Here is a 26,961-nt window from a genome sequence, read left to right on the forward strand (position 1 = left end):
AAGGCAACTTCATATTTATTGCCCAGATCCTGCAGTTTTTACAAATATCCCACATGTGGCCCTAGTGTAAGACTGGACTGAAGCACAGGCCTCAGAAGCAAAGGAGCACCTGGATGATTTTGGGGCCTCTATTTTATTAGTATATATTTTAGGCACCATGTCAGGTTTGAAGAGGTTTTGTGGTGCCAAAACAGTGGAAATTTATCAAGGGGTATAGTGATCATTTTAACCCCACAGGTTTTTTGCTGAACTTGGTGGAATTAGGATGTAAATACGAAAATCTAAATTGTATCCAATAAAATTTAGAAATCTTCAATATTTACAAAGAATAAAAAGCACCCCAACATTTGAAAAGCAATTTCACCCGATTATGGCAATACCCCATATGTGGTAGTTTGCAAAGTGGAACCAAATCAGTGGAAACCCCCAAAAGTTACCCTGTTTGGGAAACTACACCCCTGAAGGAATTTATTGATGGCTGTAGTGAGCATTTTGACCCCAAAGGTTATTTTGACCCCGAAAATGTAGTTCTAGCTCAGATTTTTCCATTTTCACAATAGATAAAGGAGAAAAAAGCACCCCAACATTTGTAACGTGAACCCTTCTGAGCATGGCAATACCCCATATGTGGGGATAAACTGCTGTTTGGACCCATGGCAGGGCTTAGAAAGGAGGGAGCTCCATTTCACTTTTGGAGCTCAAATTTTGCTGGAATGGTTTGCGGCGCAGTGTCACATTTGCAAAGCCCCTGCGGGACCAAATCAGTGGAAACCACCCAAAAGTGACCCCATTTGGGAAACTACACCCCTGAAGGAATTTATCGAGGGGTATAGTGAGCATTTTGACCCCACAGTTTTTTTGCTGAATTTAGTGAATTATGCTGTGAAATTTAAAATTAGTTATTTTTTTCTGACAAAGTAGAAATTTTCCATTTTTACAAGGAAAAATGGAGAAAAAGCACCCCAATATTTGACAAGCAATTTCTCCCGATACCACACATGTGGTAATAAACGGTTGTCTGAACACTTGGCAAGACTCCGGAGGGCTTAGAAAGGTTCCTGGGGTATCTGACAAAAGACCAGGGGCTATTACTCCTGATGCCTGGTGCTAGTGTTGTCACTGGTATACAGAACCCAAAGCCTGCCATACAAGCATTTTTTTTTTAACTGGAATTTATTTAAGTTTTTCAAAGGGGAAAAGTAAAAGAAATGCACATGATCATAAAATACAAGAAGTTTGGCATTTATGTATAAATATTATCAAACAATAACCAAGTACTATAAAAGCAGAAAATCTACTAATGAGACAAATAGATGGACCAGCAAATCGGAATGAAGTAATTCAGGGGTGAGCACAGACAGCTGAGGGCTCCTGTGCAAGAATAATACGTGAGCCCCTTGTGATCCAATATTTCATCATAAATCACCCCTTAAAGAGGCTCTGTCACCAGATTTTGCAACCCCTATCCGCCATTGCAGCAGATAGGCGCTGCAATGTAGATTACAGTAACGTTTTTATTTTTAAAAAACGAGCATTTTTGGCCAAGTTATGACCATTTTCGTATTTATGCAAATGAGGCTTGCAAAAGTACAACTGGGCGTGTTGAAAAGTAAAAGTACAAGTGGGCGTGTATTATGTGCGTACATCGGGCGTGTTTACTACTTTTACTAGCTGGGCGTTGTGTATAGAAGTATCATCCACTTCTCTTCAGAACGCCCAGCTTCTGGCAGTGCAGACACACAGCGTGTTCTCAAGAGATCACGCTGTGTCGTCACTCACAGGTCCTGCATCGTGTCAGACGAGCGAGGACACATCGGCACCAGAGGCTACAGATGATTCTGCAGCAGCATCGGCGTTTGCAGGTAAATCGATGTAGCTACTTACCTGCAAATGCTGATGCTGCTGCAGAATCAACTGTAGCCTCTGGTGCCGACACGATGCAGGACCTGTGAGTGACGTCACAGATCTGCACTGCCAGAAGCTGGGCGTTCTGAAGAGAAGTGGATGATACTTCTCATCAGAACGCCCAGCTAGTAAAAGAAGTAAACACGCCCAGATGTAACACACATAATACACGCCCAGTTGTACTTTTACTTTTCAACACGCCCAGTTGTACTTTTGCAAGCCTCATTTGCATAAATACGAAAATGGTCATAACTTGGCCAAAAATGCTCGTTTTTAAAAAATAAAAACGTTACTGTAATCTACATTGCAGCGCCTATCTGCTGCAATAGCAGATAGGGGTTGCAAAATCTGGTGACAGAGCCTCTTTAATGTCTCTAATAATCCATCCAGTAAGTACTGTATGAGCAATAAAATTCATCATCTCAGGCATTAACATGCAAACTAACAGACAGAAGAAGGTTGCTAAGGTGACACTGGGCCCTTTTACCTACTTGGCCAGTGTGCAGCAGCGCAGGTTGTACCAATGGTCTGTCTGCCGCTGAAGTAATTATTATGGAGGACTTTAACTACCCTGATGTAAACTGGAAAGCAGAAACCTGTAGGTCCAACAAAGGAAATACTTTTTTGACAATAATAAAAGACAATTACCTTTCACAACTGGTGCAGGACTCAACAATGGTGGGAGGAGGACACTTCTAGGCCTAATTTAAAAATAGACCTGACAAGATATCAAAGATACAGCTTGGTAATAGTGACCACAACATAATAAGTTTTAATTTATCCTTTGATTCACAGGATACACCATAAATATCTAAAATTAGCGGCTTCTAAAACTGGGTCCAACATCTATCTCCAAAACAGGGGTCTCCTGACCCCAATCCTGCCTAGTGAAGAAGCCGCCGCATCCAGATGGAGGCGGATCCAACAGGGCTCGGCTGTTTCCGTAACTCCCAAAGCGTCCACCTTTCCATGCATTCACCAGGTGGGACAAGGTCGGGGGACCCCGTTGCCAAAATAGGTGTGGGTCCAAGAGGTGGGAACAAATACATATTACATTTATGGCATATCCTGTAGATATGCCATAAACATCTGAGTTGGGAATAAACCTTTAAGGCTAAATTCACACTTGGCAGATTTGTTGCGGTTTTCGGTGTGGAATTTTGCACAAGAAATCCGCAACCGATTACAGTACAATGGAAGTTAATGAGGCTTTACAAAACCTCCATTCACATGCTCTGGAAAAAAATCTGCACACATTTTAGAGCATGCTCAAACGTTTTAGCATATTAGGCTAGCAAGGCTGATTTTCCAACCAAATAATTCGCTTCTGTTCATCCAAAATTGTAACTTTCACGTTGCAAAGAAGAGAGTCCACATCACTCCAGCTATCAGGATACACAGTACTGTACAAACAGGGCAGGGAATCCAGCTCAGCCTCCTCCCTCTGAGCGCACTCCAGTAATAGATCTTCACATTTTCCCCACCATTGTCGTGTTTTTCTAAAGAATGAATAAAGAGTTGTCAAAATTGCACAATATCATAAAAAAATATAAAACATACATGTATTACATATATATGTCAATAATAATATTATAGTAATGGGTCGAGCGCCTGGATGATGAAAAAAAAGATATGTAAACAATACAAAGTATAGACAAGTAATAAAAAATAGGTACACCTAAGCAGCAATAATACAATACAATAAAATAACACAAATACAACAGTCTAGTATAAATCATAAAACCTCCCGTTACTTGTTAGATTTGTGTAACGGGGTTACTTAAAAGAAGTTGTCCGGATATATTTTATTGATGTATAAATCTACAAAATAATGAGACAAAGCACTGCGGTAATAGAAAGAGTATAAAAAAATCTTTATTAACATATGAAACAGATTAAAAATGGAGTCCCACAATGGATAAAGCGACACCACTGGAATAAAGCATACAGAAATAACATATGTCTAAGGCAAATCGCATACATATAGATAGATATCATGGATAAAGTGCTACGTGCTTTATAGCGTTGCATAGGAACACATGTTATGTGTATAGAAAGTAGACACCAAGATATACAAAAGTATATAGGGGTATTATAAACGGCAGCGAGTAATAACATGAATCAAACAGTGAATCAAGTAAAATACAATGCCTCAATACATACCCATTTGTATGTTGTAAACCAGAATGGCGCCGACCCCGACGGACGCGTGTTTCGCTTTGTTACACATAGTACTATGCTGTCCACACACTCATTTTAGTTTCTCACTAATAGGTAACGCAACCTTTAGCTGGTTGCATGCATTATTTTCTTTTGCATTTTTTATACATATTTTCTTGAGTACGCCTCTTATTCACATTTAGTCTGTGTATGTCATTGTACTATATATCATGTACTGTATTTGCTTGCTCTATACGTACTGTCTACTGTACATACTGTATTTGAGCTCTTTATATTGTCCACTCTTAAGTTGTATGCCTTTCACAACCAATTTGAAGCGTGCGCATGAATACACGATCCCACTCAGTCTCTGTATCACGATAATTGTCTTCTGACGTCACGTGCTTTGTATGTCACGAAACACTGTGATGACATGATCACGTGCGTGACGTCATACCCCGGGAGACGCAGCAGTCCGATAGAGGGAGATAACCAGGAATGCGGCTCATGACGCCATGTAATTTTTCGGATATGTGGCATGAAGGACGGACAACTCTTTGATTGGTCAATGCACCATATATTACTGCCCCAATGAGGAGATGACGCTGCCCCCAGACGAAGGCTGTGCCGAAACGCGCGTTGGGTTTGGCGCCATTCCGGTTTATAACATACAAATGGGTGTGTATTGAGGGATTGTACTTAAATCGGTTGTAAACTGTTGTAAATGAAAGTCAATAAAAAGAAGAAAATAACAATCTCACGCAATTTTTAATTTTTAAGATCTATTCCTGTTAGTGACGGTAGCCAAGTCTGGCAATAATAGCACCAGATGAATAGCCGAGTAATGGATATGACAGGCTGGGACTTCGGCATGCAACTTGCTTGAGTTTGGCAATAATTCACTACTTAATAAAATTCTACAAGCGAGTGATAAATCAAATCCAAATTTAAAGGATCTTGCATCCCAAATCTTTGATATAATCTAATGTAACATTAATTAGCTCGACTAAGGATACAGTCACTCCACTGTTAAAATATATAAAATTAAACATACTGTAAAAGATTTTCAGGAGAAACTAACAAATATGGATGACAGGACAAGAATATGCAATGTTAAAGTTTGTGAGTTTCTCTAAGGGCAAGGAGGGCCCATTACTGCACTGCATTCATTAAAAAAGTGGATACTGAAAAATGTTGGCGTAGAAGCTTTCTTGAAATTATCTTTGATCGAGGACACATTAAAGAGGTATTTCCAGCTCGGACATTTATAGCATATCCAGAGAATATGCACCTATCTCTAAGAACAGAGCCCCCTGACCCCCTGTCCTTCCTACCTTCTGCTGCTGGGCCACTAAGTTACGAGGTAGATGGGTTTCCTGGAAACAGTCAAGCACGTTTTGCTATCTTGTTTCCCATAGAAGTTATTGGATTTCAGGTAAAAAGTGGGTTCTTCCATCTGTTTTGCTGGCGTTCTCGGACAGAGTGGTGAAGGGGGTTAAATTGGAATCTGTAGGCAGAATGCTGTACAGATTGTTTTTTGAGCTGGTTTTGGAGTTTTGGAGTTTTATCTGTTAAGATATGTAATAATAAACTATTTTTTTCCGTCTTTAATTGATTTTATAGGGACAAGAAAGGAGTATGTGGGTCCTATTCTAAAATATTCGGGGAAGAATAAGAAAGCGACTGGATTAATCTTAAAATTTAATCCTGCTGTGGTTTGTTTAGTTGAGATTTATCGGACTAAAGGAACAACTAATTTACTTAATAAGCCCTGGGTGAGTAATTCCTATCATTCTGTCACTATATTAATTCATAAAGTAATTATCCAAATTAACTGATAATAAAGGGAGGTAAATTGTATATATTTACATGTGTTTTTTTGACAGATTAAGAATGTCCTTGGTGGTTGTATAAGCACCGCCTCTATACTCCACTGTACTAAAGAGGATTAATGTGTTGTTACAAGACAAATCTAAATTTACTACCTTTGATATTGGGGGATTTTAATAATGTGGTGGACCTGAATTTAGACCGGACAGGCAGGGGTGGCGGTTCAACAACTCAGGTAGGCTCATCATTTGCTAGACGCCTTGCTGAGGTGGGGTGGATGGACATACAGTGTGGATCATCAAGAATTTGGGTGAATATGTTTTTTCTTGTGAATCTAGAATGCAAGATTCATTATCCAGAATCAATCTGGCACTGAATCAATATGTTCACAAAAGTTTCAGGTGTGAAATATGCATTGTAATGGCTGTCTGACCATGCTCCACTGTCCGTCCATGTAGACTGCGATAAAGCATATGACAGAGGCCTACTTAAAGTTTAGGTTAATACAAACCTCTCCAATAGACCAAAAAATAGTGGCTTTTTGTTAGGAAATGCCGGTTCCCTTAAGATTACGATGACTACGGCTCTGTCTTCTGGGCGTGTCTGTTTTACCTTGAGCCTATCTCTATTGTCTGTCCTTCTGCCTGTCAGGTGTGGATTTGTATTTAATCCCACCTTCTTCCACCTCTCCCTTGTTTGTGATTCTCCTTTCTTTTTTGTGTTCTGATCAAGCTACTTGACTTTGACCTGATTTTGACCTTTGATTTGCCTGATTATCCCTTGCTCTAGTTTTGGACTTTCAGTTAACCCTCTGGCTGTCTGGTTTCCAGCTCAGGTTTGCCTGCCCTGCACCTCTAATCCAACACTGAACTCTGCTAAGACAGCCCGGGTTCTAAGCAGCAAAGACAATCCCACCTTGCGGTCGGCTCTGGCGAACACCTTAGAGTGTCCTTAGACTCTGTCGATCAGAGTGGTTACGGATTTGAGGTTATGGTTTTACGTGCACGCTCTCTCCTGGCGGACTCCAACAGCCTTTGGAAAATCGCTCAACCTTGCATTTCCATAACACATTTCTCAGTGATAACATTGGTTCAACTTCTTGCATAATAATTTGGGACACATGGAAGGCCTTTGTTCATGGGTTGGATCATCAGAATATAAATAACTTCAAAAAAGGCTTTACGACGAAAAAAGGAAGCATTTAAACTACATGTGCAAAAAGCAAAGGCTGATTATCACAAATGGGGGTGTTTTTTCTTTTTTTTTTAGTGAGGAGATAAACTCATATAATCACCCCTCAGACTGCTCATTGACTTCACGACCCGGACATTTACCAACGTCTGGATCATGATGTCCAATAAGTCGCACAAAACACTCACGTGCACACAAACGTTAATAAAGTTTATACATTTTATAGTGTCCCTATCCTGTCTGTACCGATTCTGTAGTGTTACCCGTTACACCCAACCATGATATAGAAAACTATTTTCACTAGAGAGATGTTTAATGCATTTGTGATCTGATGGCAAAAATGCGATATGTGAACAGAGCCTTAAAGTTTTATAGGGGGTTGGAAAATGATATACTGTACCTATATAATAATCAATTTAATTCTCATGCAAAAGTTAATTGATGCATTCCTGCGGTTTTGGTGTTTTGTTTTTTTAACACGCACCTGTGAACATAAGCATGTTGCGTATAAACAACTTACAGTTTTTGGAAGAGTATATTTTGTTTTCAGAAGGGGTCTTCTTGAATATGCATTATCGGGTTTATGATCGCTGTTTGGTGGAAAGTTATTAAAGGCTAAGTAAACATTTAAAGTTAATTTGTTTGATTAAACTATGTATTATGTGATTTTATGCAACTTTTAAATAGGTTTTTATTAAAAACTAACTTTTTAAGATCGGGTACATAGAAACTATCTCAAAGTATTTTTTTAAAATTAAAACCTATTTAAAGGTTGCATAAAATCACATATACATAGTTTTATTTTAAAAAATTGACTTCAAAGGTTTACATAGTCTTTAAGTTGTATTTTTATATGCATAATGCTATGTGCTCTTAAAATAGTAACTGTTTGCCGCGTGCATTATATATTTTTAACACATTTGTGGATGATGGACAAATATAGCACGGCTTCTGTTTCGTGTTTTTGATGTAGACATTTACGGTATATACAGTATGAACTTTGCACACCTTGATCTATTATATTTTACATTGTTTTTGTATGTAAATATCGGAAAGTCTGAGAGTTAATTGTACATGACAAAAGTGTAAAAATTTACCTGGCTACCAGAGGTACATCATTTCCATAAATCTCTGACATTAAAAGGGGTAAATATTTTTTTAGATAAAAAAAACAAACACTTTTTCTATATTAGGGTGAAAACTTGCACTGTATTACAGCATCTTTTGGATTTTTTTTAAAAAAATCACTAAAACAAAAGTTTACTTTGTTTAACTCCCTTATGGCATAATGTGTTTTTAGAAAATTTGAAGATTAAGGGATTTTAAGGGGAAAAAAAAGGGTCTCGCGTGTATTTCTCCCATGAAAGAAAATAATCTATTTTCTTTTAATAGTATAAGCTCTATACAGTATATGGGATTTCACGTTTTCAAATACTCTACTATATTCAATTATAGTGTGCGTAGGAGAAAAAAAATAAAGATACATTTCAAGTACCGGTAGATTCTTTTGTAGTACGGCCTTTTAGGGCTTATTCACACGAACGTGTGACGCCCGTTAAAACAACAGTCGTCACACGCGCGCATGTATTTCGGTGGGGCAGTTCACATGGCCGTTGTTTCACACTCATTTATTCATTGTGCACATGACAGAGCTGGGAAACAGCCCTATTGTCCACAGTTGGGCCTCCTGAGCACTCATTTTATTGGCGGAATCGCAACACTTCAGTAAACAATGGCATTATATGTGATGGGGCATTTCTGTATAGCAGGCCAGCCACTTATGAGGGTATGTGCACACGTAGTGACCAAAAACGTCTGAAAATACGGAGCTGTTTTCAAGGGAAAACAGCCCCTGATTAGACATTTTTTGAGCAACTCGCGTTTTTCGCGGCGGTTTCGCAGCGTTTTTTACGTCCCTTTTTGGAGCTGTTTTCATTGGAGTCTATGAGAAAACGGCTCCAAAAACGTCCAAAGAAGTGCCCTGCACTTCTTTGACGAGGCAGTCAATTTACGCGTCGTAGTTTGACAGCTGTCAAACGACGACGCGTAAATGACAGGTTGTCTGCACAGTACGTCGGCAAACCCATTCAAATGAATGGGCAGATGTTTGCCGATGTATTGTAGCCCTATTTTCAGACGTAAAACGAGGCATAATGCGCCTCCTTTACGTCTGAAAATAGGTTGTGTGAACCCAGCCTGAGAGGACATGGCTGTGCAGCTGGTCCTCATGAATTGAAAGGGGGTCATGGATGTGGCTGACCCAGAAACCAGCCAGGTACAGGCATTGTCTGGCTGCCGAGGTAGTGGGCTGAGCTGTCGCTGCCCTAAGATGTAATGTGTATATATTGAACTAAAAAAATTATTGACTGTCGCCGCACTGTTTTTGCCAGATTTTGTGTAATGGTGTCTTTGTGGGGGAAGAGATATTGTGTTTAGCTTTTAGGGGAGGAAAAGATGTGCGCTTCTTAGAATCCACTCCCTTCTACGTGTTTTAATGCTTCTTTCATGACCCCCTATATGTAACGCCCCATTCATACCACTATAAACTGTATGCATACTACTGGGAATATGTTCGGGGGGGGGGGGGACCAATTCAAACCGTCCTTCTTTAAGTGCACCATAGACGTGGTATGAACCAATAATCCAATTTGTCATTCATTTATGTTTAACTCGTGTGTGTGTGGATAAAATGTAATGTTGTTCAAGGTTTTTTTGTTTTTCCTGTCTACAAAAGGTTTTTGTTGCTTAGGTTCATAACAATATATTTTCAAAGATTACGCCTGGAGATACTCACTTTAATTTTTTAGTACTCTTTTCATTTAGTGGGACGTGTAGTATGATGGGATATATTCCCACACGAATCAGAGCAGAGAGACAGGAGAGTCCAAGTTCCAAAAGGCAGTGTGCATTCTGCGTTAAAAAAGAAAAATATATTAGAACACTTATTCAGGACAATATTATGTTCTACTGATGAAGATGATAGCCATTGGCTTACTCACCTGTTGGGCTACTGCTTCAACATTCTGCCTAGTGAAACAGCATCGTATGCCTTCTCCTTCCTTATTACCGATAATGTCTCCACGCTGGTATCTTGTTGCATATTCAGCATCTGTCAAGCACTCTGAAAATAATATATTTTGATGAGAAATTGTGCATATTGCCCTTCTGCTTTACGGGAGGTTTCTGTCATCCCTGAGCTCGCCTTAGGACACCTGCGATACGGTTTGATAGGTGTACCGCCCCAGTCAAACTCCCCACCTGTTACGGTCCTCGGATATGGAACCTTCTATTCATTTTTTTATTTTTTTGTCTCAAGATTTACATTCTTTAGGCAAGTACAGTATACCTACCTAGGCCGGTGTTATGGCGACGCGTTCCTCCTGTGCAGTCCGGTCTGGCCTCCATGGATGACGCCGCAGCCCTATGACGTCATACAGGCCGGCCTCCTGGGAGGACATTTCTTCCCATGTGACCGCCGCTGCAGCCTGTGATTGGCTGCAGCAGTCCCATGGGATGCAATGTCATCCCAGGAGGCCGGACTGGACGAAGAAACACAGACTTCTGGGTATAATTTTTTTTTTTCTGTAGTTGCGATTTTTTGCAGCGTTATCATGTTTGTGCTGTATTATTTAATTTGTATTTTAATACGTTTTATAGAAAATCAAGATGCTACCTGATTCATGCAGGACAAAGGGAATAGCTAGAGAGGGAAAATCAGAGTGAAATGGGTTTAGCAATAATTAAAAAAAAAACAAAACGTATAATGTAAAAAAACACAATGTAAAAAATTGTGCATGCTCTTTTGAAAACCACAATATATACCTTTTAAAGGGGTTGTCCGGGCATGGATTACTTATGAGCTATCCACAGCATACGTCATCAGTATGTGTAGGGTGGGGGTCCGACACCTGGACCCCCCACCGATGAGCTGTTCCGCCTGTTCTGTGACTGGAGCAATCTGCTTCCGGCATGGACCTCTGGTGGCCAGATGCAGCCAGAGCAGCTGATCCGTGCTGGGTCCAGGTGTCCGACCTTACCGATCATGTACTGCGGATAGGTCATCGGTAGTCCGTGCCCTGACAACCCCTTTAATACCCACAATCACCTTATAACTGCATGCTACTATGTCCATCTGAAATGGGCACAGCTCAGAGAAATGCAGAATAAAATATTTAGAGTAAGTAAAGTAGAATAGTAAGTAGATTACCAGTGTCACACTTCATGAAGTCTTTATTGGCACATAGTTTGTCACTCAAAATTCTTCCAAGAAGAGAAGGGACGAGAAGTACTGGACGAGGAACTCCAGTCTTGTAATGAGTTACCAGAGTGTATGCCATTAGTGTTAGGCAGCTTCTACCCAGTGAAGAACTAGCTGCTGGCTCTGAATATAAAAATAAAATATATTTCATAGACATTCTTGAGAAATATTTAAAGAGTAAAAAAATAAACCTGAATCATTTATGCATTCTGTCCTCAATGAAAGACATTAGCTAGGATGCAAGACCTGTTATCCTATTCTAGTATTTAGTCATTTTAAATCAACTTTTGCAAATATATCAGTGGCCTATGGAAAAAAATTCTGCTGTGGATCACTTTAAGATCATTTCAAATTTAACCGGGAAAGCTCTGAAGCTAAGAGAAAACAGGATCAATATTCAACCCCAAAATGGGTTCTTTGCTATAAGATTAGTGAAGCTGTGAAATAGTCTTTCAATTAAACTGGATTTAGCAGAAACGGGTTTCCTTCAATATATTGTAAAGGATCGCCCAGGCACAGCTTCGGGGTTAACGCCCATAGATAATCAGTCTGCACCTGCTTCTATGTCTGTGAGACTGACTCCATCTTCCACCACTCAGGGTGGCAGGCTTAGGAGTGGGAGAACCTATCACAGCCTGGCCAGACGGAGCTAGCTCCCGCCCTCTGTCTATTTATACCTGCTTTTCCTGTTCCTCCTTTGCTTGTGATTCTTCTCATTTGGTTTCCTGGCCCTGCTGCAGCTTCTTGTACCATTGTCCTTGCTTCATATTGACCCCGGCTTGCTGACTACTCTCCTGCTCTGCGTTTGGTACCTCGTACACTCCTGGTTTGACTCGGCTTGTTTACTACTCTTCTGCTCTGCGTTTGGCACCTCGTACTCTCCTGGTTTGACTCGGCTTGTTCACTTCTCTTGTTGCTCACGGTGTTGCCGTGGGCAACTGCCCCTTTCTCCCCCTAGCTCTGTGTACCCTTGTCTGTTTGTCTGTCGTGCACTTATTGAGCGTAGGGACCGTCGCCCAGTTGTACCCCATCGCCTAGGGCGGGTCGTTGCAAGTAGGCAGGGACTGAGTGGTGGGTAGATTAGGACTCACTTGTTTGTCTCCCCACCCCCGTTACATATATAGTGTCAAAATATAGTATACAATGTTGGACTGTGCCATCTTGGGCCCACCAGTAAAAATTATTGCTACACAGAAAATGTCCCATCCATCTTTTTTTGCACTTAGGGCAGGTGCTGAAACTTTACTGTTTTTGTGATCTATCACAACTTCACCATTGTTTCTAGATCACTGGGCAACACTGACGGGAGGCACTAGCCTCTCTTTCTGTATGGAACCCATGTCCTTCTCCCATCTGTGCTTTCTAGTTGAACTCATATTAGTGAATGGGTATTGTGGCAAAGAGTATGGGTATAGGACCGTCAGTTGTTTCTTATATTCTGTCCATATTAAGAAGTTGCAGAATAATGAGCCAATGTTATGCTATGAAGGTGTTTACACTTCTAATATTTCGCATGGATGTTTTCCTGCTGGCCTTGCGTTTTGTTTAATACACAGTATAATCTATCGGATGCTAAATGTCACACCATATTCCCCCATAAAAGCATTCTTTTATATGGCATGCATATGGAACGGCAGTGACTGCAAGATAGTGCGCAATATAATTGAATTTTGGTTCTCACCAGGAAGTGGATCCTTAAACCGTAATTGATTTGGCGCTGGCTGAACTGAGGTGCAGAGTCTAAGGAATCTTTGCTTTCTTCACTCTAAAACCCTTACAAGGGGATATTGTCTTTCCCTGGTCAGATTCCCAGGTCATAGTCCCCAGAGTAGTCACTAATTCACAGTGGATACGTTGTAGGAATGCAGGAGCAATAGAGGTTAAGGGTGAAGGTGAAATCAGGGAGGTTCACCAGGAGAGCAGTCAGGATGTGAAAAACTAAAAGAAAGGAGAGAGACATAATCCAGAAGACAGACCAGAAAATAGATTAAAAGGTACCAGGTGACAATTCTGAGGAAGACCACAAGAAAAGTAGAGATCAAGGTCAGAGTACCTTTTGCTCCTCACTCAACAAGGGGCATGGCTTAGAACAAAAAAGATGTGTAGTCTAGTGGAAAGATGTGGTTTAAATTCACGTGCACCAAAATTGCACCAAAAAATATGCACCAAAGTTTCATACAGTGTGCACTCTTGTGATAAATTTTATGCATCTTCTGACTGCCTGGTCTAAGTTTAAATCTCAGACCGCATTAGTAAATCTGCCCCAATGTCCCTTATTCAGACACAAGGGTATCCAAACGAGAAATTTCGGATAGAGTGTTGATAGTAATTGGCAAACTCAAAAAAAATCTCTGGAGAGTCCCTTGAGACAAATTGGTTGGGGTCAATTCGGGATAGCAGAGCCTTTTTTTTTGATCTACAAATACTTCCCTCCTTGATTTAAATCAAACTATATGCTCTTCGCAAATTGACTTTAGATCGCACCCATAATGCGAGCAAACAGCTTGGAGATCAATGGAAGTGGTTATCCTCACCATGATCTTATTCCGCCCACTGAAGTCAACGCAAGGCCTCAGAGAGTAGTCCTTTTTAAGAAAAAAGGAACCTGACCACCACAAAAGAAAACTATTTTAGGATAAATCCGCTTTACAAATTGTCTTGAACATACAGCTATATCGCCTCGATTTCAGGTAAAGATAATGGGAAAACCTGGCCTCTAGGTGGTTTGAGGAGTATTTAAAAAAAAATTACGCTGCAGGATCAATATCAGATAGTAAGATAAAAGCTAAAAATTAATTTATTTAAAAACACGCATTACGGCATCGGCTCAGTGCCTTTATCAGGTGTTTTGTAGAGTGAGAAACAGTAGGTTTAAATAGCTAGAAAACATTTGACATTTCCTTTCCTCCACCTGTGTGAGCATACCCTTACAACAGATGTCTCAGCCCCTTTTTTCCAACATTCCATAAAATAAAGGGATATTCAAAGTGAAACATTTTCTTTCTCAGGATCCCACCATTTCATTTGCTCAAATAGACTTTTTGTTTAAGGACATCTCATTCATTCTACACCATAACTTTTTCACATTCCGTTCAATAATTTACAAGCAGACAAGAAGATGCGCAATGTGGTTGCGATTCGCACAGTCATATGCAAACCTCTACATGGGTCTCCTCAAAGAACATAACATCTTCAACACTCAAAAATTTTCGAAATCCATTTCTCTCTATAGCCATTACATAGATTACCTCTTATTTGTTTGATTAGGGACCACATCTGAGGCTAAGGAGATTATTTCTTAGGGTGCATATTAATGTGTGATTTCGTTATTCCGAGTGGTGATGGACTACCTTGACCTACATGTTTCGATAGACTCCGATGCCACCATCTAAACTAGTACATATTTCAAAGCTGTAAGTGTGATTAGCTATTCAAAACAATATGCAAAAACTGCTCTAATACATCAGAGCAAACATTAACCCAATCCAAAACCATCAGCAATGTCTGATTACACAAGCATACAACAAAGCTTCTGGTTACACTCAGGAACAGGGGGTAACAATCCTGGTCGCAGGGGGTGCATCCATGGCTAAGAGGGGAAATAGTCCCGCCAGCCCCAGGCTTACTATAGCGGAGCAGACAGCCATTGGCTCCGTGCCCTGCCACCAACTTAGGTAAGCCACACACTGTTTTATGCCTGTGGCCTACTATTGGTTGCTGAGGAAATCAGCCCCACTTCCCGGCGCAAGCAGCGTCATGACGTCTCTGAATCACGCTGCTTGCGCCAGGCAGATTAACTAAGACGCAGCAGTTTGTTTTTGGAACGTGGTTTGGTGAGTTTCTCTTTTTTTTAATTTTCATTGGCACGAAAGGGCGCACTATTAATGAAGAAGAGGGGCCTTACTACTATATAAGGGCACCTATCTACTATATGGGGGCCTAACTGCTGCCTGGGACACTTATTTACAACATGGGGCACCTATCTAATATATGGGGACCGAACTTATATATGGGGAGCCTAATTACTATATCGGGCAACTTCTATATTGGGCCTAACTGCTACATGGGGCACATGTCTACTACATGGGGGCACCAATTTAATATATAGGGGGCCTAACTACTATGTGGGGGCACCGAACTACTATATTGGGATCACATTTCTACTACATTGGGTGCCCAGCTATTACATGGGAGCATCTAACTACAGTACTATATGTGGGCACCTAGCTAGTATATGGGAGCACCCAGCTACCATATGGGGGCCTAACTACTATATAGCGGCCCATCTACTATATGAGGGCACCTAACTACTATATTGGGTATCATTTACTATATGGCTGCCTAACTATTCTATAGAGTCACCCAACTACTTAATACGGGCCCCATAGAACTCTAGTTATAACACTGCTCAGAAATAATGCCTGGCATAAAAAAAATAAAGCAATTTTTGACCACAAAACCAAATTCATCATCACTGTAAAAACATGCAAAAGCCAGAAGCCTTTGCTGCCTCAACTTTGCCAAGAGAACCACTAAATTTGAGATGCAGGAAAATAAGCACAGGCACAACATACATGATTTCTTGCTTCAAAGTTTATCAAGTCCCTACGATCAAGCAAATAACGGAAATTTTAGTGGCACCACTATCACTCGATGCGCCCAATAGACTCCTAAAACTCAAACAGTGGGAATCATTTTGAATTTATAAGCTCTACTGCTTAATGCACAATGGTCTCCACGAGATTACTGAATTGTCCAAAATATGAAATGAAAGAAAAGCAAATTCACAATCACTTGCATTATTATATAACAGCAATATTTTTCCGTTCAACACCAAAGTCCTAGTCTTAGGTTCCTGTGAGAGCCGAAATATTGTGAGGGGTAAATAAGTAGACGATTTACAGTGCTGCTTCTATCTCTTTCTTTGGTAAGCATATTTTAGAGAACCACTGTCTAAAGAACTATTATTTAAAGAAATAGCATAAAAATGAAAGCAAAAAAAAGAGAAAAAGTAAGAGGTTTTTACAAGAAAAAACCCCACTAATCATGTCTAGTGTATTCAAAGGCCAGTGAAGTTTTACATTTACTTTTACTTTTTTTAAATTATGATTTTTTTTATATGAAATTTAGATAACAAAGCAAACAATGTATATATATATATATTTTCCGACTTGAGTGCTCAGCTTTATTGCCCAAATATTATTTTGTGGTTTTGCAAGAACTATCAGCTTTGCCTTTATACAAATTACCAGTCAGGCCACACGTGAAATATTGTATACAATTTTTGGCACCTGTGTAGAAGGAGATAGCTGAACTAGATGTAAAGAAGGGCGACTAAGATACGTAAGGGTGCATTGCCGTAGCAAGAAAGATTATCAAACTTGGGGCTTATTAGCTTAGAAAAAAAAGGCGGCTTAGGGGTAATCTAATTACAACGTACAAATATATAAATGGACAGTACCATGATGGTTTCACCATAGACATAGAAGGGGATTCTTTACTGTAAGAGCAGAGAGACTATGCTATGGAACTCTCTGCAACAGAATGTTGTAATGGTTCTTTCATTGATTCAAGAAGGGCCGCCGGGATGCTTGTCTTGAAAAAATATAATATTACAACGTATGAGTACTAGATACTGCAGATGGGTAAATGATCCAGCGATTTATTGTAATTGCCATATTTGAATTCGGGAGGAATTTTTTACCTAATATGGGGCAATTGTAACCTACCTTTATAGAGGATTTTGCCCTTATCTGGATCAACATGGTAGGATATATTAATGGACCAGTGTCTTTTTTTTTTTACCTTATCAACTATGTAACTATGTATTACCCTGTATAGCAATACCAATACACATATCAATACAATATCAATTAACTATAGATCCACAGAATAAACATACAAATATTAAAGGGGTTGGCTGCTTTAGGAAAATCATTATTAATGCATTGGTAACATGATTTTAATATACGTACTCATGTCTTTTTCTGAAGTTCTGTACCGTTTTTGTGCGTTCATAAGCCACGCCCCCTTGTTATGACCAGACACGTTACTCTGCATCCTCCATTGTAATACACTGTGTCTAGGAAACCATCCCAGGTGCAGTGTGTTACATTGGAGGATGCAGAGTGATGTGTATGGACACATGCTCCTCCATTTGTGCCCATATAATAGACAGGAGCGGAGGGCGGCCGGGAGATACAGCTATCACAACAAGGGGCATGGCTTTCGAAGACATGACAAAGGAACAGAACGACAAATGTATTAAAATCATGTTTTACAATGTATTACTAAAGTTTTTCCTAAAGAGGCCAACCCCTTTAACAACACCATTACAAAGCACATATGTATTGATATGTGGCCATAAAAAAAAAAGCTATCAATTATTTACTGTACCGTCACATCGGCATGTTCCACAATTTAGAGATGTCCAGAGTAAGTGAGAACTACAACGATCAGTGCTGATGATTCGAACTTGCTTTTTAGGCTGGGGAGAGAATAATATTAATAATAATATGTGAAACTAAAAACATATGACCTATAGGATGAGTTAGGGCTTCGTCACACGACAGGGATAATCGGCCGTGTGACAGGCGTTTTTTTAATGGCTGTCACATAGCTGCATTAAAATCATTGCACGTCTATGGGGCTATTCACATGGCCATTTTTTTTGTTTTTTTAACGGACCGCATGAATGGCCAGTGAAAAAATTGGACATGTCCTATTTTTGCCCGTTTTCCCTGTACGCTGAGGGTCCGACCACTGGGACCCCTAGTGATAAGGAGAACGGGGGACCGAATGTCCCCCATGAGAAGCATGGGACTTCCGGGGTTCTGTGCCCGGCTTGTGTGTCCGGAAGCGCCATAGAAATCAATGGAGTACTGGTCACGCATGTGCAGATGCACGACTGGTGCTCCATTATTTTCTATGGAGCTTCCGGACACACAAGCCAGACACAGACCCCGGAAGTTCCATGCTTCTCATGGAGCACTTCGGGGGACTTTCGATCCCCCGTTCTCCTTATCGCTGTGGGACCCCGAGCCATCACACGTGTACCCCCTGTCATGTGGATAGGGGATACATGTGTTTTGTGGAAAAACCCCTTTGTCTATGAGGGATCTGTGAAAACGGCTCCCGCACGGATGCAAGTTCACGGCCGCCGATTTGACACCCGTTCAAGTGAATAAGGCCTAAGGGTATGTTTAAAAACAAAAGTAAGTTTTCATAAGTGAAGAAATAAATGGAAAGATTCATATTTAAACCAAACACGAACAAGTATATCATTCTCCAATACAAAGTGGTTTAGCAAACTCTATACTGGTCTTCCTATAATGAGACTCATAAACCCTTTTGGTAAAGTTTTCTCTTTATTGTTGACTTCTGGGAGGGTGTACATACTTGAAGCACTTTTTCTTCACTGGGGAAAGGAAACTGCTATTACCCACTAATGTGTGTTTTGAGCTGCTATTTCTTTGATTGCTTTTCTTTTGCTTTTTTTGTTTGTGTGTAATGTCTACTTGTTTTACTGTCAGACAGCTCTTTAGGCTTCATACTGAGAGTTGTAGTGTAACTATCATTTAAATGTTTTTATAAATAAACAGTGTTGCCATAGATAATAAACTTTGAAATATATCTTATTAACCCTTTCCCACTCAAGCCATTTTTCATTTTCATTTTTTACTCAAGTAAACTCAGCTTTTTCTGAAAACTCAACTCTTTCCGGGCACTTTGTTTTAGAAATATCCCGGCCGAAATGTTTTTTTTTTTTTTTTTACAGATTTTTTTAAATTTAACATTATTATTATTTTTTTTTAATCCCATAGGGGGATTTAAAATTTTGATTTTCATTTTTTAACTTTAATGTACTGGCATATATCTATATGCCAGTACATTAGCCTGTGTACTGATAGTACACAGGCAGTTGTTTGGGCATACCTAAGCATTCTTTAACAGGAAATATGGTCCCTTGCCTGTTTGCCCATATAAGGTATGTTCCTCTATAGGGAATCCCTATGATGCGAGCAAAGTGGCTTTACCCCCTCTCTCTTTCTCTTGCCATGAGTGTTGGTCGCGGGGTCAAGGCGTTAACGGCGGAGATCAGAGGTTTCCCTGATCTCCGCCATTAGAGCGCGGCTACGGCTGAGTATTGGAGTCGTTGCCCCGACCCTGATCGAACCGGCAAACTTGCTGTGCTCGCGCGATCAGCAGGACCAGTATACTTGTCCTGAATCGGCAACGTCCCTCTGCTTCAATTTACCAATTAGCTCGGAGTTATATTATAACATAATTTCTTAAGTACAGTGCTCCATCAAGTTACAATATTAGTTCCTAGATGACCAAATAAATATTGCAACTTGAGGCTATAGCTTTATAAAACACTACTAAGGCTCCTGCACACGCCCATTATTTTCTTCAGTGTCCTATCCATTTTTTTGTGGATAGCACACTGAACCATTCATTTATATGGGGATTTGCACACATCCGTTTCTTTTGTGGATCCTTGTGTCCGTTCCGCAAATTATAGATCAGGTCCTATTCTTGTCCGTATTTGCAGTCCCATTCTAGTGTATGGGTCTGCAAAAAAAAATGGACACACACGGAAGCCACTAGAATCCGTGTTTTTGAACCGCAAAAAGGAAATAGTCGTGTGCATGTTGCCTTAAATAGTTTCAAAGCCCCCAAAATATCAACCCAAAAGAAGATAAAATAAAGAGGCTTTTTCAGTTTCCTGTATAGTATATCAGTAAAATATTAAGGGGAGCAGTTTGGCATTCCGTTTACTTAATTGAAAGTCTTATCTAGGTGCCATCCACTATTCTTCCTCCTCTTACAGTCCTTCCGGCCATTGAAGTCCGTCTGCTCCCAAAAAATATGAACAGGGTGATCTCATTAATGGAAGCTTCGACCCAAAAGGATTGATGATCAGGTATGCCTGATGAGCTGCCAGTGCCTGAGCTCCAAACATGTTCCTTGCTTCACTGCTATTCTGTATTTTGTAATCATTGACAGCTCTGTGCTGCTTGAACAATTTGTGCAACATCTAGTTCCACCATGTGCGAACATCACACATGCAGTAAAGTGGAAGGCTGCACTGACTCGAGACCAGGACTAGTAGACAGTGACAGATTAAGTAGACCATAGGCCCTGGGCTGTTCCGCAAATTTGTGCCCCCCTTCCCTACCAACTTTCTGCCGTGTCTATAGTGAATACCATCTTTCTGTGTGAGCATTGACAAATGGGTGTTAAGATTCCATTTGTCAAAGGGGTGTGTCCCTACATACTGACAGTCTCCAACCATCACTGACAGTATTACACTGTGTAGGAACACGTCCTTTTGACAATGGGAATGGTAACACAGATTTGTCTATTAGTTCTGGCTACCAAGAGACTTTATGCGAAATACAAGGATTTCCTATAACAGACCTGTCAGGATAGGGGACAGATCCTCTATTGATCCAGTGACTCACAAGTGATGTATTCTCTGATGGGGGTCGTTCTCTTTTCTTTTCTTCTCCATCTGGCACAGACCGTTATGGTGACTTCTCCTGATGAGACATCTTTGCCCCTCGCTTCTGCCACCATTTCCAGTCTCTATAGAAACCCAAAAATTCAGACACCAAGGCCCAGGCCCATACATTAAAGGGGTTTTCTGGGCGCAGACCAGTTTTTCATACTGATGACCTATCCACGTGCCCAGACAACACCTTTTACTCAGACTAATACATTCAGACCCCAGACCAGATCCTAAAATACATACAGACTCCGGACCTTCTAAACTATTGCAGTCCCCAGACCAGACCCCCTAAACAAATAAAGACCCCAGAACAAGCACCCTAAATAAATACAGACTCTAGACCAGACCCCCTAAATACAGACCCAAAACGGGAAGATTTGTGAGTGTGGAGTACCCACAGATGTCAGAAGTGGCCTGTCAAGCAATCCACAGCGGTCTCACCAATTTAGTTCTATGGCCATGTCACTGAGGTACATGAGAACTGGTGTTCACCACTAAATTGACCTAGTGGTCCATGAAAAACATTTTTGCTCTGTTCTTAGTTAGTGTTCTACATAACAAAAATGGAATGCACCTGGACAGAGTTGGACAAATCTAGCATCTATTCCATGCTCTCTGAAACATAGCTTTACAGATTCGGTAGAGGGATAGTGGTGTGGGCATTTGCGTTGGAAGGCTTTGGAATTTACCAGTCAGAACAGAAGGAACTTTATTAACCATCATCGATATAGCCAGTTAGGTTTTGACTCGCCAGTAGATGGTAGGGGGCATACTGTTTTTTTTTTATGAGACAAAAATTTCTCCATTAGAGCCGTCACTCAGAGCGGAAGTCACTCAGAGCGGAAGGCAGGAGCTAACCGTGTTCTCTGAGAGGAGCCATGGAGCACTTGCACATCAATTGGCCGCCTCAGTACGTAAAACCCCATACACATGTAGTTGATTTTTTCACAGTAGATTTGAGGGCATGCGGAGGATTTTAAAACTCTATGGGTATATTCACACAGGGTGGAATCTTACAGCAGAGACTGTATATAAAATACATGTATTTTTGTCATGGTTTTAGCGTAGTTTTGGTAATGACTTTAGAAAACTGCAATTTTGATAAAATCACGGAAAAACTGCCTATATTTACATGTGTATTTGGTGCAGTAATACTGCGGCCCTCTGCAAAACTATCCTGCATGTATGAATACACCCTTACCATGCAATTATCTACTATTTCTTATACTACTCACCATACGTGGCATACAATTTTGCCAAGTCAAGCGCTGTATAGAGGTTATTAATTGCTGCTGAGCCCTGTAACATAAGAATACGAACAAATTCTAAATTAAAAAGGATCATTTAGGGAAACTGTTTTAGTAAAGTAGAATTTACAACTGAAGCTTACAACTGCACAGCGGCTGAAGAACTATTTTTTTCCCTTAGGCCACAGACTCCATGCTCAGTGCCTGTCTCTTCTAAAAAGAACCCTGGGCAACCCTCCCGAAACACCATGGCAGCCATGGAGAACAAGCAGCACCCCTGGTCATTAGATAAAGGGAAACTTGAGACCTACTCCCAATGATCCTATTTATTTAGACATCGAGCCGTATCTTCTGTAGGGCAGGATATCTGGAATCTATCTTATATATTAACTTGGGGATATTTAGCTAACAACTCCAATTTTTTCATTTTCTGGTGTGAAGTCGGCCCTTTTGTAAAAAATAAAATCCGCTATTTTTTGGATTGCGAAATTTAAATAATGCCAGTCATTTAAATTATTTCAACAACTTTAGTTACTCTGTGGATTATAGCTTAAAGTAAGATAAGCCATTTTATGTATTGCCAACCCCATTTCTATCACATAATAGAGTAAGAATTTGAATTTTAAAATTTAAATCTCTTTTCTTTAACTGCTTACAGAATAAAAAAAAGCTTTGATTAACGGTCAGCGTAATGTAAAGTGCAATAAAACAATTGACAGTGAGGACAATTGACCTCAAATTTTAAAATGAAAGGCTATGTAAACCTTTGAAGATTAAAAAAAACCAAAAACGAATACATGTATTAGAGTGTCTTGTGCAAATTTGTACGGTAAGGTCGGCGGGACTGACAGCTTCGGTGACCACGGGTCCTATGTGACCCAGCTGTTATCGATCACATCTAAGTCACATCATAACTTAGATGTGATCGTTAATGCTAAGGAAAAATTAATCAATTAAACTTTTTGCTAATGTTTCAATATGGAGAATGGTAACATATCTTTCAGAAATAAAGCAGCTAACAATTTATTGATTCTGTTATGTCAGACAGAGAGTGACAGGCTATTCAAATAAACTTATCTTGACCACATTGTATAACCTTATCTTGACCACATTGAGAGAATTAGTATAGGTTTATATTAGACAGCCTCCTGGTACACATGTCACACATATTTCATATATTGGCTATATAAACTGCTGTAATTAATAATGTCAGTTCTGAATAGGAATTCAGAGCTCTGTGTACACACAATATACCTTCTTTGACCTAAAGAAGCCAGCATCTATGTGAGTTCCTACTGGTGATTGAGAAGTTACTACACTGCCGTAACACATAACAGGTGGATCCTGCATGTCAGAGACACGCAGGACCCGCTGTCACTGAAGCCGTCAGTCCCGCTGACCTGACGGATTCAGGTTTCAGCGCACGATACAGCTTCTGTGTATCCAGGGTGAAGCTGTATCTGAAAAAGTACAAATAGTTTTTAATAAAAACAAATTACAAAGTTGCACAAAACACTCTAATACACTGTGTGTGTGTGTGTGTGTGTGTGTGTGTGTGTGTGTGTGTGTGTGTGTGTGTGTGTGTGTGTGTGTGTGTGAGTCAGTCAGTCTAAGCTCTGGCTGAATGTGAGAAGAAATAGTGACTGTTCTATCTTATCAGTTCCAACCAGATGTCCCCCATAAGTCCCAGAAAGAATACTGAACAGTCATTGGTCCTATGCCACAATATCCCTTTCTAGCATGAAATTACTCTGAGCAAAAGCGAGAAGCGTTACTCTGGGCTACTACTTAACCATGGCGCATGAAAGAGAACATAGAATGGCACTGCACAATATACAATATACTTTAAATGGAGGCTCACCAAGCTAGACCATTCTTATTTGACAGGCAGACCAGCGTGATTCAGTAAGAGACAGTAGGCAAAGCAGAGGCAATTGTGACAAGCAGCCACTCTGCCTTGATTGCCTATGCCAAACAGCCCTACCTGTACCATGGACCTAAAGGTACATTAACATGTTACAATCCTCCTACAATGATCAGCAATAGCCAACTCCCAGAGTTACTACAACCCTATGATAGACTTTTTTACTAATGCAACTATTGAACTTCCTAGGAGTGAATTTTTTGTGTAGTAGGAACAAATCACGGGAGAGGAAATTCTCTTCCCTACTTAACATTGCCAAGTATTGTTTGTCAAGGAAATGCATAAATAAATACACATCAATTTTTTATAATTGGTGTTCATTTAGAATGTTAATGAGCACAGTTCCAAAGCTTGTGTTAAAATATTACATGTCCAAATGGCAAATGATGACCAATACATCTGTAAAGTAATAGTGCATGCAGGGCCAAATTATAGGGAGGGCACAAGGGGCATGTTCCCCTGGGCCTCCACCGCCCTCACTCCCTGGACCGGATCTATCTATCTATCTATCTATCTATCTATCTATCTATCTATCTACCTATCATCTATCTATCTGTCTATCATCTTTTGATTTCATATACTGTATATCTCATATTTATCTATCTTGCATTTTCTAGTTACGCCTCTGGCAGTCACTGTTCAAGTGGGTAGTGTATAGACTGCTCAACTATGGGACCCCAAACCTTAATTCGGCCCTGATTGCATGTCATCTGTTTTCTGAATGTGAATAAAATTAATTACTATAACAATGTAACCGGAAAACTCTAACTAAAAGCAGATGATCTCTCTTAAAAAGCAAAAGATTGTGTATACTTACTGGCGATAGTTGGGAATTATCCCTGATTCTCCATCCTTCATAGTGTAAGAATTAACTCTGTGAGCAAACCACTGGCAACGATTTTTGTACATGGTATCTGTGACATGTAAAATTTCCCCACATTTCACTTGCAGGCCACCCTCAACTCGTACAGGCATTGAAAGGTTTACACGAACATAAAATGAGTCACCAGAAGTTAATAAGCCACTCTCTATGTTATTTACCAGTTTTCGATAATCTGAAATAAAAAAAAATATTGTAAATTCATATATAGTTTTTAACCTATAAGGGTCTGCTGAAGTAACGGAGCCTTAGATAAACACACATATACTCTATATAATAACTAACTGTTCTAAGATACCTTTGTAAAATAAACTAATAATAAATGTATATACAGCCAAAAGTATGTTGACACCACTCCTTAATATTGAGCTTAGGTGTTTCAGCCACACTTATTGCAAGCATGTGCATAAAATCGAGCACACAGCCATGTAATCCGTAGACCAACATCGGTAGTAGTAATGGTCATACTTAAGAGCTCAGTGACTCTAAATGTAATTGCACTGTCACAGAATTCCACCTTTGCAATAATTAAATTTGTGCACATTTTTTATATGTGTAAACACACACATATATATATTATCCAAAAATGACGACAGTGCTCTGCTAACACTAATGCCACCTAAACACTATAAATAAATAAATAAATAAATCTGCATTGCTGCTGAATCTACTTACAATAGGGAGGCTCTTAGCGCACATTTTGATCAAATTGTGTGAGCCCATCTGCCACGACAAGGAGACCTCTATAAGGTGGGTCCCTACGCTTCTCATACCCCCAGAACTGGGATTAAGTTTACACATATCTGGGGGTGGTAGGAACCAGCATTAAACCTATTAAAATCACCCAGGGCAGAATGGGAGAAGTGCAAGATCAACAATGGAGGAGTCAACCCCACGCATATGCAATACAATAAGAGACAACAAAATTTGATCAGCACATTCCAACAAAATGAAACAAAACGTGTATACAGGTGCAAGGAAGACTGCAAACAATACAATATCCAAAAATGGCGACTGCACCCTGGGAGCACTAATGTCACCTAAACACTATAAATAAATATGCATTGCTGCTGAATCTACTTACAAGAGTGAGGCTCTATATACAGTATATATATATATATATATATATATATATATATATATATATAGTATTGTTCAAAACTTTTAGGCAGTTGTGGAAAAATGCTGAAAAGTAAGAATGCTTTCAAAAATAGAAGTGCTAATAGTTTTTTTTAATTAATGCTTAAAATGCAAAGTGAATGAACAGAAGAGAAATCTAAATCAAATCAATATTTGGTGTGACCACCCTTTACCTTCAAAACAGCAGCAATTCTTCTAGGTATGCTTGCACAAAGTCATGGATTTTGTAGGATTATAGGCAGGTGTATGATTAACCAATTATACCAAACAGGTGATAATGATCATCATTTTAATATGTAGGTTGAAACAGACATGTATTTTTTTCACGTTATCTATTTTACATTTTTCTAGCGGAAATTATAATAAATTTGTCAGGCTGCACGGACCATGTCCCCTCCTACCGAAGCCACACCCCTTTCCGCAAAATTGCCAAGTGTGGTGCAAAAAGGCCAGAAAAGTCGCCCTTTTGCATCTTTTCTGCACAAGAAAACTGTCATTTTTTACAATTTCATTGTCCCCTAGTCTTTGCCTTTGCAGTTTCAGAACAGGAAGGTTTTATGGTACAGTAGCAAATGATTTAGCAAAATCTAGATACAGCACATAGATCACATCAGCCGCATTACAAACATCCAATTTGAATTTATCTTCTCGCAAAAACCGAGCATGTTGGTTATGTTTGACCTGTTTTTCATAAAACCATGCTGGTTATCAGCTATTAGATTATTATATGTAGGACCCAATGCACACGACCGTAAAAAATCTCTGCAATTACGGACACGCCCGGTTCTATTGAGGGTGTCCGTGCCGTAGGACCGTGCCAGGAACTATGGAGCATGTCCTACTTTTCATTTTTACAGGCCGTGCTCCTAAACTTTGTATGGGAGCACGGCGTGGAAATGAGGACCAAGGTCG

The 26,961-nt window shown here is 39.9% G+C and overlaps 1 protein-coding gene and 1 long non-coding RNA gene across 2 annotated transcripts in view; one reads left to right on the forward strand and one right to left on the reverse strand.

Annotated features, from left to right (window-relative positions):
- The window catches only part of LOC142666571 (uncharacterized), a 56,298-nt gene extending 50,174 nt beyond the window's left edge, over positions 1-6,124 (forward strand). The window contains exons 2-3 of the long non-coding RNA XR_012851704.1: positions 5,689-5,840; positions 5,952-6,124. This is a non-coding gene — a long non-coding RNA (uncharacterized LOC142666571). The remainder of the gene's footprint in view (positions 1-5,688; positions 5,841-5,951) is intronic.
- The window catches only part of CARD14 (caspase recruitment domain family member 14), a 91,673-nt gene continuing 67,908 nt past the window's right edge, over positions 3,197-26,961 (reverse strand). The window contains exons 14-20 of the mRNA XM_075846669.1: positions 24,847-25,084; positions 22,094-22,157; positions 17,741-17,831; positions 11,294-11,467; positions 10,086-10,207; positions 9,881-9,996; positions 3,197-3,404 (exon numbers count right to left, since the gene is read on the reverse strand). Coding sequence (XP_075702784.1) covers positions 3,197-3,404; positions 9,881-9,996; positions 10,086-10,207; positions 11,294-11,467; positions 17,741-17,831; positions 22,094-22,157; positions 24,847-25,084 — 1,013 coding nt within the window. The remainder of the gene's footprint in view (positions 3,405-9,880; positions 9,997-10,085; positions 10,208-11,293; positions 11,468-17,740; positions 17,832-22,093; positions 22,158-24,846; positions 25,085-26,961) is intronic.

The sequence above is a fragment of the Rhinoderma darwinii genome, chromosome 13 (assembly GCF_050947455.1).
Source record: "Rhinoderma darwinii isolate aRhiDar2 chromosome 13, aRhiDar2.hap1, whole genome shotgun sequence".
In the NCBI taxonomy this organism is placed as follows: domain Eukaryota; kingdom Metazoa; phylum Chordata; class Amphibia; order Anura; family Rhinodermatidae; genus Rhinoderma; species Rhinoderma darwinii.